Raw genomic sequence first — 12,014 nt, 5'->3', positions numbered from 1 at the left:
CAAGACGTTGTCAGTACATGAGTATGATTTATTTATTTTGTTTTCATCAGTCAGTAGTAAGTCACAGCAGCAGTGACCTTGAATTCAGGGTGGGAATGTGGCTGTGCTTGTTTTGTCTCTGGTGAAACCAAGATTTCACAATACCATAACTGGGAGAAGCAATGTCCTGTAAGCCTAATCCTATCATTGCTTCTTCTTTCTTCTTCTTCTCTTTCCATGCTCTCACCCTTCCTCTGCTCTCTTCATTCTTCCCTCCGCTGGTTTATATTTTGCCTCTTTCTCTTCTTAGTTCATGCAAAGTTTAAAGCAACCCTAACTCTCTGATCCGAACCCTCTGTTTCCATCTCCTTACTTCTCTTTGTCTTTTAAAAGTGTGCTTTTTGTATCTTTCTTTTAAACCCACTACCAATTATCTAGTTCTCAATATAATAACTTAGAGCAACAGAACAATGTTGAAAATACAAGCTCAAAATTCCTGCAACTCCCTGTCCGTTATTAAGACTGAGTAGCCAAATAAATATGGATCACATCTTTAGTCTGGATGGATTTACATCACAAGAGATGTGTAATATTTTGCATAGTCTTTGTACACAGAATTGGTGACTTATTCACCTCAGTTTTAACAAAGACCATGTGCTGAAATCAGATAGTGGAGAACATTGGGTGCTGTGGGGATAAAGGCTTTCCTTGAATGTTAAATTTCTCTGTTGTCTTTGCTTTAACCTCACCAGACTAACAGCAACCCTCTAAACACTAGATAAAGTTCAGCTTCTATACTGGTCTCTCCTTTTGTGCTATCCTCCCTTCCTAGTCCTAATCCTCCAAAACTAACCAAATCCTAAATGTTCCAGATGTAATTCTGACAACAAACACGCTTCTTCTTTTTCTTTCATTATCTCAAGGTCAAATTCTTCTGCTTACTCAGGTCAAAACTGTGACAAAGCACAAATCCTCTGACCCTGTCTCATTAGTCAGCAGTGTTAGCTGGATCCTCACTGACTAAAACGGATGACTCAGTCCAACAGAGGAATGCCAAGAATGTCAAATAATTTAGCTAAAAAGATGCAGCTGTTGAGACCTCCTTATCACTTATTATAATGTGATTGAATCATTATATTGAATGCTGAAATAAATGTATAAAAAGAAAAGACATTTACAGACTGTGAAATGTCCAATATCTTTTTTTTGTCTAACAATAGGGCTCCTTATAAAATATGAAAGCTTTTGTAATAGCATTTTAGATTTATAGACACAGTTTACTTATACAGTATCTAATGACCAACTAATAACTGCCAATATAATTATAAAATTGCAGTCACCTATAAATTAAAAAGTAATTAATTCAAGTTTTGTAGCTTCTGCACCCAAAATCACAGCAAATACAATGTACTTTCCTTACAGTTCTTCATTCAGGACTTAATAACATATAACCAATAAACATTCAACAGTGTATTATGTAGCATAAAACATAATTCAGCGTATTATGTTTATGTATAAGCTCAAACACAAACTGCTGCAACTACAACAATAAATAAATTATATATATATATGAAGAAAAATGATTTTTTTCCTTTGGATCTTTTTTTCGTAGCACCTCGTATCATCACATTATTAGAGACAGTGGATGTTCTACTGGATCACAATGCCACCTTCATCTGTGAGGTGGAGTCACGCCCCCCTGCTGAGATCACCTGGACCAAAAATAATCACCAAATTATGTAAGTTTACAGCTTTATTTAAGTTCACTATTGTAGTTTAATTAGGAAATTTGCTATGATAGTTAATATATATATATATATATATATATATATATATATATATATATATATATATATGTGTGTGTGTGTGTGTGTGTGTGTGTGTGTGTGTGTGTGTGTGTGTGCATATATATTTAATCTTACATCTTATTTTGCACTAATGAACTGCAATGCATATTATTCATGACACTGTGCTTGCACTGATTAATCTTAAATATACGTTTCTATCTATATTTATATATCCATCCTTTTTCCCCCTGTTTTTTATTTATTTAATTTTGAACCAATTTAGAGTTGGGTTGGGGCTGGAGTCTAACCCAGGAGTATTAAATATAGAACATATATCCATTGATCACTTCTTTGCTTTGCACTGTCCTTTTTGTCCCATTAGGTACTATGACACACGGTACCTTACCAAGGAAAAGGGTCAGATGTTAATCATCCCACATGTAAGAGAGTCAGACAATGGGGAGTACTGTTGCCTTGCCAGTAATGGCATTGGAGAACCTGCCAAGAGCTGTGGAGCGCTTCAGCTAAAGATGAGTATGTTTACTTTTTTCCGAGGATGTATGACTGGAGTTTGAGCAAATCTGATCATTAGTTCACATTTTTGAAAAAAATAACCTAATACCAAGACATCATTAAAAGAAATACATTTCACACCACTGTTCTATGTCTTGTTGGTCTCGTCATCAGAGCCACAGATCAAAAGGCATCCAACCAATCTAACACTACTGGTAGAATCCAAAGCAGTGTTGCCCTGTGTTACCCTTGGCAACCCTAAACCAGATGTCACGTGGCTCAAAGATGATGAGCTTATCAAGGTACAGTTGCTGCAAGTTTTCTAAGTAAAATACATGCAGTTCACTGACTTATGGAGTTAATAATAACACTCTGAGAGTACCGTATACTCATGAGTAATTTATTTTTTCACTATTTGACCAGAACTGCAAATATCTGGATAGTTTTAAGGTTTTCAAAACTGCAAGACATTACTTAAAAAGGAAAGTTATCCACTATGTGTTTTTCAGTTTGCTTTCTTGTGTCTCATAGCCTGTGTTGACAAATAGTTGCAATAATGCTAATATATCAGTTCTATTTTTAAAACAAACGATAACTCTTCCAGGTCAATGACCGTGTTACTATTCTCGACTATGGGGCATTGAAAATTCATAACATACAGAAAGAGGATGCAGGACAGTACCGCTGTGTGGCCAGGAATAGCTTTGGTTTGGCCTTTTCAAAGCCTGTCATCATAGAAGTACAAGGTATGTATTTTAATGTAAGCTGTAGCTTGCAGTGGAACAATGTGTGTTTTTTGTCTACGCTATTGTTGTTTGTGTGCGCCCTCAGCTCCAGCACGAATCTTGCGGGTTCCAAAGGACAAGAGGGTGGCATATGGCAGCCAGATTTCCCTAGAATGTAATGCCACTGGAAATCCAGTCCCAACCATTACCTGGCTGGAAAACGGGAATACTGTGAGTACTCAACGTGTGTGTGTGTGTTTGTGGGTACCTGTACAGATGCTGATGCTGATATTTTTATAATATATACTGATTTTTTAACAAAAAAAATCTAATTTAATCAAAATATCCAACCAGCTATACATATCCATTCCTTGGCCTCCGTCTGATCTTACCAGGAATATGCTTGTCTCCCCCACAGTGGTTGCAATAGTGGTTGAATTTGGCTCAAATGTCAGTCACACACTGCCAACATAAGAGAAATTCTAGCACGTAGCTAAAATAGTGACACATTGTCAGCTGCATAGCCGTACATAATGGGAAAGCGGCAACAATAATAGATTAAATGTCCAAGCTGTCATGTAAGAGAGAGTGATGTTATGATTACAATTTGTATTCATTATAACTCCATATCAAAAGCAAATTAATAGTTAAGTACTGTCGGCTGTAGGCATAGATACAGAACTACACAAATAGTTATTGTCTAAATCCAACACATTATCATTACCCACTTTTTTGACTATAGCTAAAGAGATGACAATTCACTGGGTGAATACAAATGCTTACAAGGCACTCTTGGAAACAAATCCGTTCCTTGGTTTCAGTTCTCCAGTAAGAATTATAGTATCCAAGTGGGCCTGCCTTTTTTAGTCTATGGGAACAACATGGGCTCTTCTCTAGTTTTAGCCAAGTGATTTTTTTTCTCTTTTTAGACAAGCTTGCCTGTGTGTAGCTCTGCAAAATAGGAGCGGTTTTATTGATATATGTCCATCTGCTGATGGCTGAGTAAATGACACAAAAGTAAAAGGAGTACTGTTTAAAGTTTGCAGCTGGGCCTTATTATTGCTACACTAGCAAAAAAAACCCAACCTTACACTGGAAAGCATAAAAAAAGATGGTACTGCTATATTAAGCAGCTACTTCTGCTACTCCTGTACATAAAACAACTAATGATTTAGTAAGAAACTGAACGCAAGCTATACTTTAAAGATCAACACTAAATGTGGGTAACTAAGGGGACCCGCAGGTCTGAATATTTGTCTTGGCTGTCATAAGCAATATCCTATGGTTATAAAAGCAACTGTCTATTTACAGTTTGAGTGAACATAAGGATTCCTCCTTGGTTTTTTTTGTTGTTTTTTTTTTTTTGCTTTATCAGAAATGAAATCGGTTAGAGCCTGCACAAAGTACAAATAAACATTTAACTTACAATTTTAGAACATATACTATAGTAGCTTCCACCTTTTCTTTGAGCTTTGCCCGAGATCTACACATACAGGGAAAAATGTATTTGTGCAATCCTTGCACATGTGGCAACAAAATAATTAGTCATGAAGCAGAGTGAGCATTAGCAAATATAGAAACCAAGACCTTACCTGAGATTGTATGCATATATATGTAAAATTACACATTTAACCTTTGCAGTCTTCATCTGTCTCTTTCATTCACGCACGCACACACACACACACACACACACACACACACACACATTAATGGCTTTGAGATCACAGCAAAGGAATTATCATCATGGTGACAGAGGATTGAAGAGATGATCTTGCATTTAGCTTATAATACACTCTGTTATTAGTGTTAATTTGGGGGTTTTTTTAAGTGTAAGAGGGGTATTGAAAGATGTGGTTGTTTTTAATGTTTTTAAGGGGTTGGAACCTTAAAAATGCATGAAATTCATATTGGAACAATGCAAACTTGAACGTGTATGTGACCACCTTTAAGACAGGGCTTTTCTTTCATCAAGCAGCAGACATTTTTTTATGCATGCTGTTGCGGTCGACATACACCACATAATGTCTGGGTATTTAATAGTCTTGGGTGCTAGCTACAAAGTGATTACATGCTCTTAATGCCTGTAAATACTATGTGTGGGCATGTGCTGATTAAAATGACTGTGAGAGTTGTTTTTCTGGCAGCTTGGTATGGTCATTAATTTCAGTGGATGGATGGATGGAGCTTGTCCTAAAAGCAGGCGGTGTCAGACGCAGCTTCAAATATAGACATAGCCGCTTAATAGCACCTCTCACACACACGCACATGCACACACTTTAGAGCTCCTCACATATCATTTATAAATATATAAGTACATACATGAATCGTCTAAAAACAACAGATACATTTTATCTGGCTAGATTTACAATGTGTGAATAATTGGGAATTTCAAATCTGCTAAAATAATACAAGTGGTTATATCAGTGCCAGACACGTACTGAATGCATTTCATTTTATGAGCTTAACACAAAGGCTATAATGATCAGCATATGAGGAGTTTACACACAATAATTTTTTTAACTAACCAGTTTTACTCAGACCACTATCAAATATCAAATGACCAAAGTGTCAATGAGAAAAAATCTTGTAGTAATCTGTTATTACTCTTATTATTATTAGTTTTATATAAAGTCTAGATTTAATTTGAAATATATAAGAATCATAATTTGAATTTTCAAAAAAGTTATAATAGATTCAGTATTTATCAATATTGTATATAAATATTTAATAAAATATGTAATATTATATATAAATAAATCATCATGCAGCACCCTGTATTATATAAATTATAGTTAAAATTCACCTCCCATGCAGCAGTTATGAACAGGGAAGCTAGGCAGAGAAAGCAAAACCTGATATTTAGGTTTAATTCAGCAGAGGACTTACTTCAGCCTCCAGTGGCCATTCCAGGAAGTGCAGTTATTTTTTCCAGCTCTGTCATTTAAGTTTAGGATGCTCTCACAGAAAGTCTTCATGCATTTCTGCACTGTTATATGCAAATTGCTCATTGCATGTAAATGACTGATTTTTACAACTTTTATCTTTTTGTCTCAATGTCATTTTTCTCCAGATCTCCGGAGCCTCAGTAGAGGAGACATTAGTGGGAGAGGTGATACTCTCTGTTCTTAAGGTGACGGTGACTAAACCAGCCCTATATACGTGCCTGGCTTCCAACAGACACAATGCTGGAGCCAACACTGTCAAAGCAACTGCAAAAGTCACTGTTGCAGGTGGCAAGTTTTGATTTCCAGCTTATACTGTGGTGTTACATGTTTCAAATTTTGCTATATTAGAAAAAAAATGTCTGCTTTCTTTTTAGCCTCTATCTCGGTGTTTATTGTTACTGTCAGTACTACCTGCTGTTATGCTAGCTGCCAGTTATATTGGTTGTGCTTTGTGTGGTTTCAGCTGTTTGTTGCCTACCCCATTTGGTTACTACTCCTCAAACAAAGCCACTCCTTCACACACACACACATACACACACACGCACACACACACACACACACACACACACACACACACACACACACGCACACACCTGTTCCCCAGCAAAACACACTGTCCTTCCACCTGGTTGCCCCTCAGTCTCTCCACAGTTAGTGATGACTTGCTGAGAGTAACACCATGGTTGATTTTCTCATCCTGCTAGGACTATTTTTCATCTATCAACCATTTCTCATCACTCTGTCTTTCATCTTTTTCCCTCTTCTTCTACTTGCTCCTATTCATCCCGTGTGCTCTGGATACTGCCACTTCCCAGTAGAGTGGAGGTAAGAGAAAAGACCTGTGCCAGATTTGTGTGAAGTTGTCTAAGCTTTATTTCTTTTGTTACTTCTTTTTGTATATATTACATTTGAATTGATTATAAAAAATGTTCCAGCTCATTTGACCCATGTTGAATCAGAATAATTTCACAGTACATTGCCTGCCACTATTTTTTTTTTTAAGTAAGCACCATAATTGTCTCTGTGTTGCTGCTTCTATTCGTTTTCCTGAACATGCCCGTATGCCAAGAAGAGAGTGGGTCTCTCAATCACCCATACTGTGTGAGTTGAATTTGAACTGTTCTGAACCTTAACACAGCTGCTGTTGCCACATCTGGACTATGTAACTGTGAAGAGGGAGAGAAAGAGGGAGAGTGAGGAGACAAGATGCACATAGAAGGAAGCAGAAAGAAAGAGACTAAAATAGAAATAAAATAAAGAAAATAAAATGTTGGCCTCAGGGTGCCTGATGAGAAATGAAGTACATTAAGGATAGAGGGCTGTAGGTCACAGAAAGGCAGGTTTAATGGCTGCATTTATCTTGATTTGCCCACTTGTGACCACATCTGGACTAGATGCACAGAGATCTGGTGAGGAAGAAAGAGAAAAAAGAAAGAAAGAAAAGAGTGAATTGATAGATTTACAGGGCACCTTTAAGTTTGATAGTTTGGCTTGAACTCTGCTGAGTCACCAACCTCCCCAAGAGGGAACATCTGGAGTCTGTAAGAGAATGCAGACAGGCAGCAGTGATGCTGGAGTGAAGGTTATCAGAGTACATGCTGTCAGATAGACAGCAGTGTGGAGCAGACAGAGATGTGGATCATAGCAATGCTTGAGGACTAACAGATGAGAAAGCATTAAGAAAAGGAGGCAAACATAGGGTGAAAGAGGAATACAGGGACTTTGTCGCACAGACATTCAGGTTTATGCAAAGTAGGTATGACTGAGGTCCAGCAAGGAAGTTGAACAGACAGGATGCAATTTCACTTAAACTTTCTCCAGCCTGTTTCATGATCAACATCTGGATGATGTTAAAGAAGATATTTCAAGTGAAAGATGATTTCTTTTTACTTTTTCAGTGGACACTTGCTATAAGCCAAGACAGTAAACACAGACCACTCTCTGTACTTTTAGTATGCAACTCTTCCTGGTTTTCTTTCCATTCATTTTGTTAAGTTAAAATATGCAAATAACAAATACCCAAATTACACAAGGAAATATTACTAGAAAACAGTATGGAATATGGTCAAACTCCAGTTTTTGCTGCATGACTGAATTACACAAGGCATTTTTTCTATTAGAAATAACATGCTATCCCAAATACATATTAATGAATTAGTTACAGTTACTTTAGCAAGTTCCTGTTCTTAGTTAGGTTTAGGCTCTTACATCTGTTTGATGATGTGGTATTCGATGATTAGTAAAGGATCATGGTTATGGCCACTCCCCATAACGGTAGATGGTGAAAAATGGTGATTTGGGAGTGATCTCATGTGTTAGAAACCTTTTCATCACATACTGCTCAGAGAGAAGGGGCATCTTAGATATGTAGGAGATTTGAAAAAAGCAAAAAACAAAAAAAACCCAGGATAATTTACTCCCCAGGAATTAGTATGGTAGAGATGTGTTAGATAACACACCTACAGTGGAGCTGTATAGAAATAAAAATAAAGCATTAGAACTATTTTGTAGTGATTTTGCCTTTAATTTGCCAAATGTTTGTATGTGTGTCTCCTTTAAACAGACTTTATAAGGGGATCGCAGGCTACTGCAGTGCATATCGTGGAGATGTTTGCCGCACAATATTGCACGACGATTTGCTGGTTTTCTTTAACTCGTCCTTCTCAAACCCTGAGGACACGCAGGAGTACTTTCTTCAGAGCTGGTGGGCAGAGGTAGAAGGGCTCAGTGGGGTGTGCAGTCCTGCATTACGCTCATTGCTCTGCCACGCTTCCTTTCCTGACTGCAACCCATCAGGGCTAGGACCTGCACCAAAACCTGTCTGCAGGTAGTATTGTTCTCCGTGGTCTCCCTTTCTTTGTCTTTTCACAGTGTGGAAATAAAACTGAATGGGTTGATATAAGTTGTGCACAACATATGGTCGGTATAGAAGGCCAGGAGTGCCAAAAGGAAAACATAATTAAATATTTGATTAAATGTGTCAATAATTAATTAAAATTGGAAAAACATGTAGACATAAAAAAAATCACATTTAATTATGTAAATATGTCATCAATTGATTAAAATATCAACTCATTTTATTTTATGGTTCCTGTACTGCAGTGTATCTTATCTGTAACTGTCACTGAAGCTCAACCATAGACCCTAATATTTGGTGGGTTACCATAGAAAACGAATCAAGACAGACTGATCCCAGATAATGGTGATAATGTTAGTTAGGAAGTAGTTAGCTTGATTTGTTTTTGATCAAAATAGAGACTATTTCTGAAAATGCTCCAATGTTTTCAGAGATGTCAGGTACCCCTAACCTAACAGCTAGCTTACCTCCTTAGCTATCAGCTTACTGGACGGTTGGAGCTCACGATACCTGATAAAAACAGCCTGGTTATGGCAGGTTTTTTTCAACCTCCACTGACCCTAACCTCTGAGTGAAGGGTAATATAATTCACTTCTAATGTCTAACAAAGCTTGACTTGTTTTTGGTTTAGATTGGTGTTTTATTTATTTTAAAGCAAATTGGTTAGGCTAACATTAAAATTAAGCTTCATAACTTTATAGTTTTAGTGATTTTTAATGTCTCACTTTCAGTATATTTTGAACTGATTCATTATCTCATCTTTATTTCAGGATGTTCAGATGAGTTAGAACAACTTATTTTCAATTAAAATAAATATTTTAATATGGGGACGCAAGCATTTTCACCAGGATCAGAAACACCTGGACTAGCATATTGTTGACTGGTGACTGATCTCAAGCGAGCTCCAGAAATGATCACTTTTTCTATATTTAATATTTAATCAACTAAATTCTGAACATGAGCTGTCTGTTTTGAAAGTTTTGAAAAAGCCTGCTAGAGTAAAAATAAATAAATAAATAAACAAACATTAACAAGTGATATGCATATTTTTTTTCAGTAAGAGTTATACATACATGCATGCTGTTTTCAAGAAGAGCTGCTTAACAGTCTGTTGATTAAACAGTAATATTTAATTTAATATACCGGTGTACAGTTCTTGATCACTTTTTTCAAAATCAGTCTGGTCTGTTGTGACCTTTCAAAATAATAATGAGAAAATAAATTAACGATGGTTTGCAGAACACAAACCATTTAATCACATCTAAATAATTATTTATGCATTTAATAGCTTGTTTACTTATTTTAAATTCTCATTAATTAATGATGCATAATTACTTATTTAAGTAAGTATTTATTTATTTCAGTTTGGCACTTTTGGCCCTCCATAGCTTTGGACCCATTCAGATTTATTAAACAAAAGAAAGAATCACTGAATCTCATACACTTTTTCTTCATAAACAGAGAACACTGCCTGGCAGTGAAGGAGCTGTACTGCCATAAGGAGTGGCTGATACTAGAAGGCAGCAGTTCAGTCCAGTCTGGACTCTTCAGCTCTCTCACCGGGTCCCAGGCTCCCGTTTCACTGCTGCCAAAATGTCAGACCTTACCAAGTCTTCACACAGACCCTGATGGTTGTACATATGTTCCTTTTGCGGGTAAGACAGCCTGAAGTGAAGTTTAATTAGTTTGTTGAACCACTTGAGTTGTAAAATTTGTAGAAACTTTTCTTGCACTGAGTTGGGCAAAGACTAAGGTATTTAAGAGCAAGCTGACCTTGTGTTCTTTTGCACAAGTCTGTTAAATCAAAGATTTTTTTGTTTTTGTTTTTTAAAAAGAACACTGACTGCAGCTTTCATTAAACTAAAAAAAAAAGCAGTTATGAAAAGTAAATGAACCATTATGTAAAAGAATGGCTGGGTACAGCTGTGTGTGCTAAGGGCCAAATAAAGCATGGCCTGCTACACTGCAGGTCATTGATACTGATGAGGTCATTAAGAGGGTTTGTCTGAATTGAGCCAAAATATATAGCTGCAGGTGTGTGTATCTCTCTGTTTGTGTGTTTCAGTGATTCAGTACTGATCTTCTGGTTCAAATGACTTCATAGCTCCTCTTCTTCCCAATATTTAGATTCATTTTTCTTAATTTTTTCTACATTTTAGACATCAAGAAAGATCTAATTACAAGTAAGTACAAAATGTTTTTCAGTACATCACAATGAATTTGTTTCCAGCTGCCATAATTAATCCAATGCAAAAATGAATTACTTTATTACTTTGCTACAGTTAACATTGTTATCGTATGGTAAACTGTTCTGTTTGACATCAACAGGAACGTGTTACAATGACCGAGGTTATTTCTACCAGGGTAGTGTGAATGTAACCAGGTCTGGGATACCATGTCAACCATGGAACCAACAGGTATTGTGGTCTTTGGGTATATTTCTGTAAATGTTCCTAGAGCTACAAAACTACTTAGATACTTTTCAACTAAAGCACAAAACCAGCAAAAGTATGAAATAACCACATGTAATCAGAAAACAGGACACATTTGATTGATGACCAAGGCATGTAGTGTTTTCAGCTGATTTGAACCAAGAAAAGATACTTCACTGATATTGTGTGTGTGTGTGTGTTTTCAGTTTTATGTAGTTCAGTTTTATATTAAAACATTCCTTCCCCTTACTCAGAAGCAGAAAAGCATACAAAAATGCTTACATGTGCAAACACCAGCAAATACAGAGTCACACAAATGTGTTAAACACATAGACACACACACATACACACACACACACACACACACACACACACACACACACACCCTTCCTGTAGCCCAAAAGCCCCTTTATGTTTTTATGGCTTTGCTCAGTGAGAGGGTCTGTTTGGGTGAACTGTTACTACTCTCCTGTGCAGTGTGTGTGTGTGTGTGTGTGTGTGCCAGGTCAGCAGAGAGGGAGGGACTCATTATGTCACATCCTGCCTCTGGAAGCAATTAGCTCTCACACGCATATGTTCCACATGCTCCGTCACTAAGACACACGCACACACACACCCACACAGACACCCACTCCCACTTCAGCATATTGGATTTGCTCACGCACATATACTCTACTATCTGCTAACTGCGAAAAAGCTTGCTTTCTAATGCAGTTCTCAAATGTTAGTACTTACACTTATGTTTACTACTGAACTGTTGTTTTTCTTCTTCACAA

General features: G+C 36.8%; 1 protein-coding gene across 1 annotated transcript in view; it reads left to right on the top strand.

Moving 5' to 3' along the window:
• The window catches only part of musk (muscle, skeletal, receptor tyrosine kinase), a 37,139-nt gene that overhangs the window by 6,679 nt on the left and 18,446 nt on the right, over nt 1–12,014 (top strand). The window contains exons 2-12 of the mRNA XM_031753269.2: nt 1,592–1,718; nt 2,149–2,300; nt 2,454–2,581; nt 2,884–3,025; nt 3,111–3,235; nt 6,075–6,234; nt 6,768–6,774; nt 8,513–8,776; nt 10,268–10,461; nt 10,966–10,989; nt 11,135–11,223. Of these exons, the coding sequence (XP_031609129.2) occupies nt 1,592–1,718; nt 2,149–2,300; nt 2,454–2,581; nt 2,884–3,025; nt 3,111–3,235; nt 6,075–6,234; nt 6,768–6,774; nt 8,513–8,776; nt 10,268–10,461; nt 10,966–10,989; nt 11,135–11,223 (1,412 nt within the window). The remainder of the gene's footprint in view (nt 1–1,591; nt 1,719–2,148; nt 2,301–2,453; nt 2,582–2,883; nt 3,026–3,110; nt 3,236–6,074; nt 6,235–6,767; nt 6,775–8,512; nt 8,777–10,267; nt 10,462–10,965; nt 10,990–11,134; nt 11,224–12,014) is intronic.

The sequence above is a fragment of the Oreochromis aureus genome, linkage group 7, assembly GCF_013358895.1.
Source record: "Oreochromis aureus strain Israel breed Guangdong linkage group 7, ZZ_aureus, whole genome shotgun sequence".
Classification (NCBI taxonomy): domain Eukaryota; kingdom Metazoa; phylum Chordata; class Actinopteri; order Cichliformes; family Cichlidae; genus Oreochromis; species Oreochromis aureus.
The sequence above is the reverse complement of the archived record's forward strand: the minus strand, read 5'-3'. Positions and strand labels throughout refer to the sequence as shown.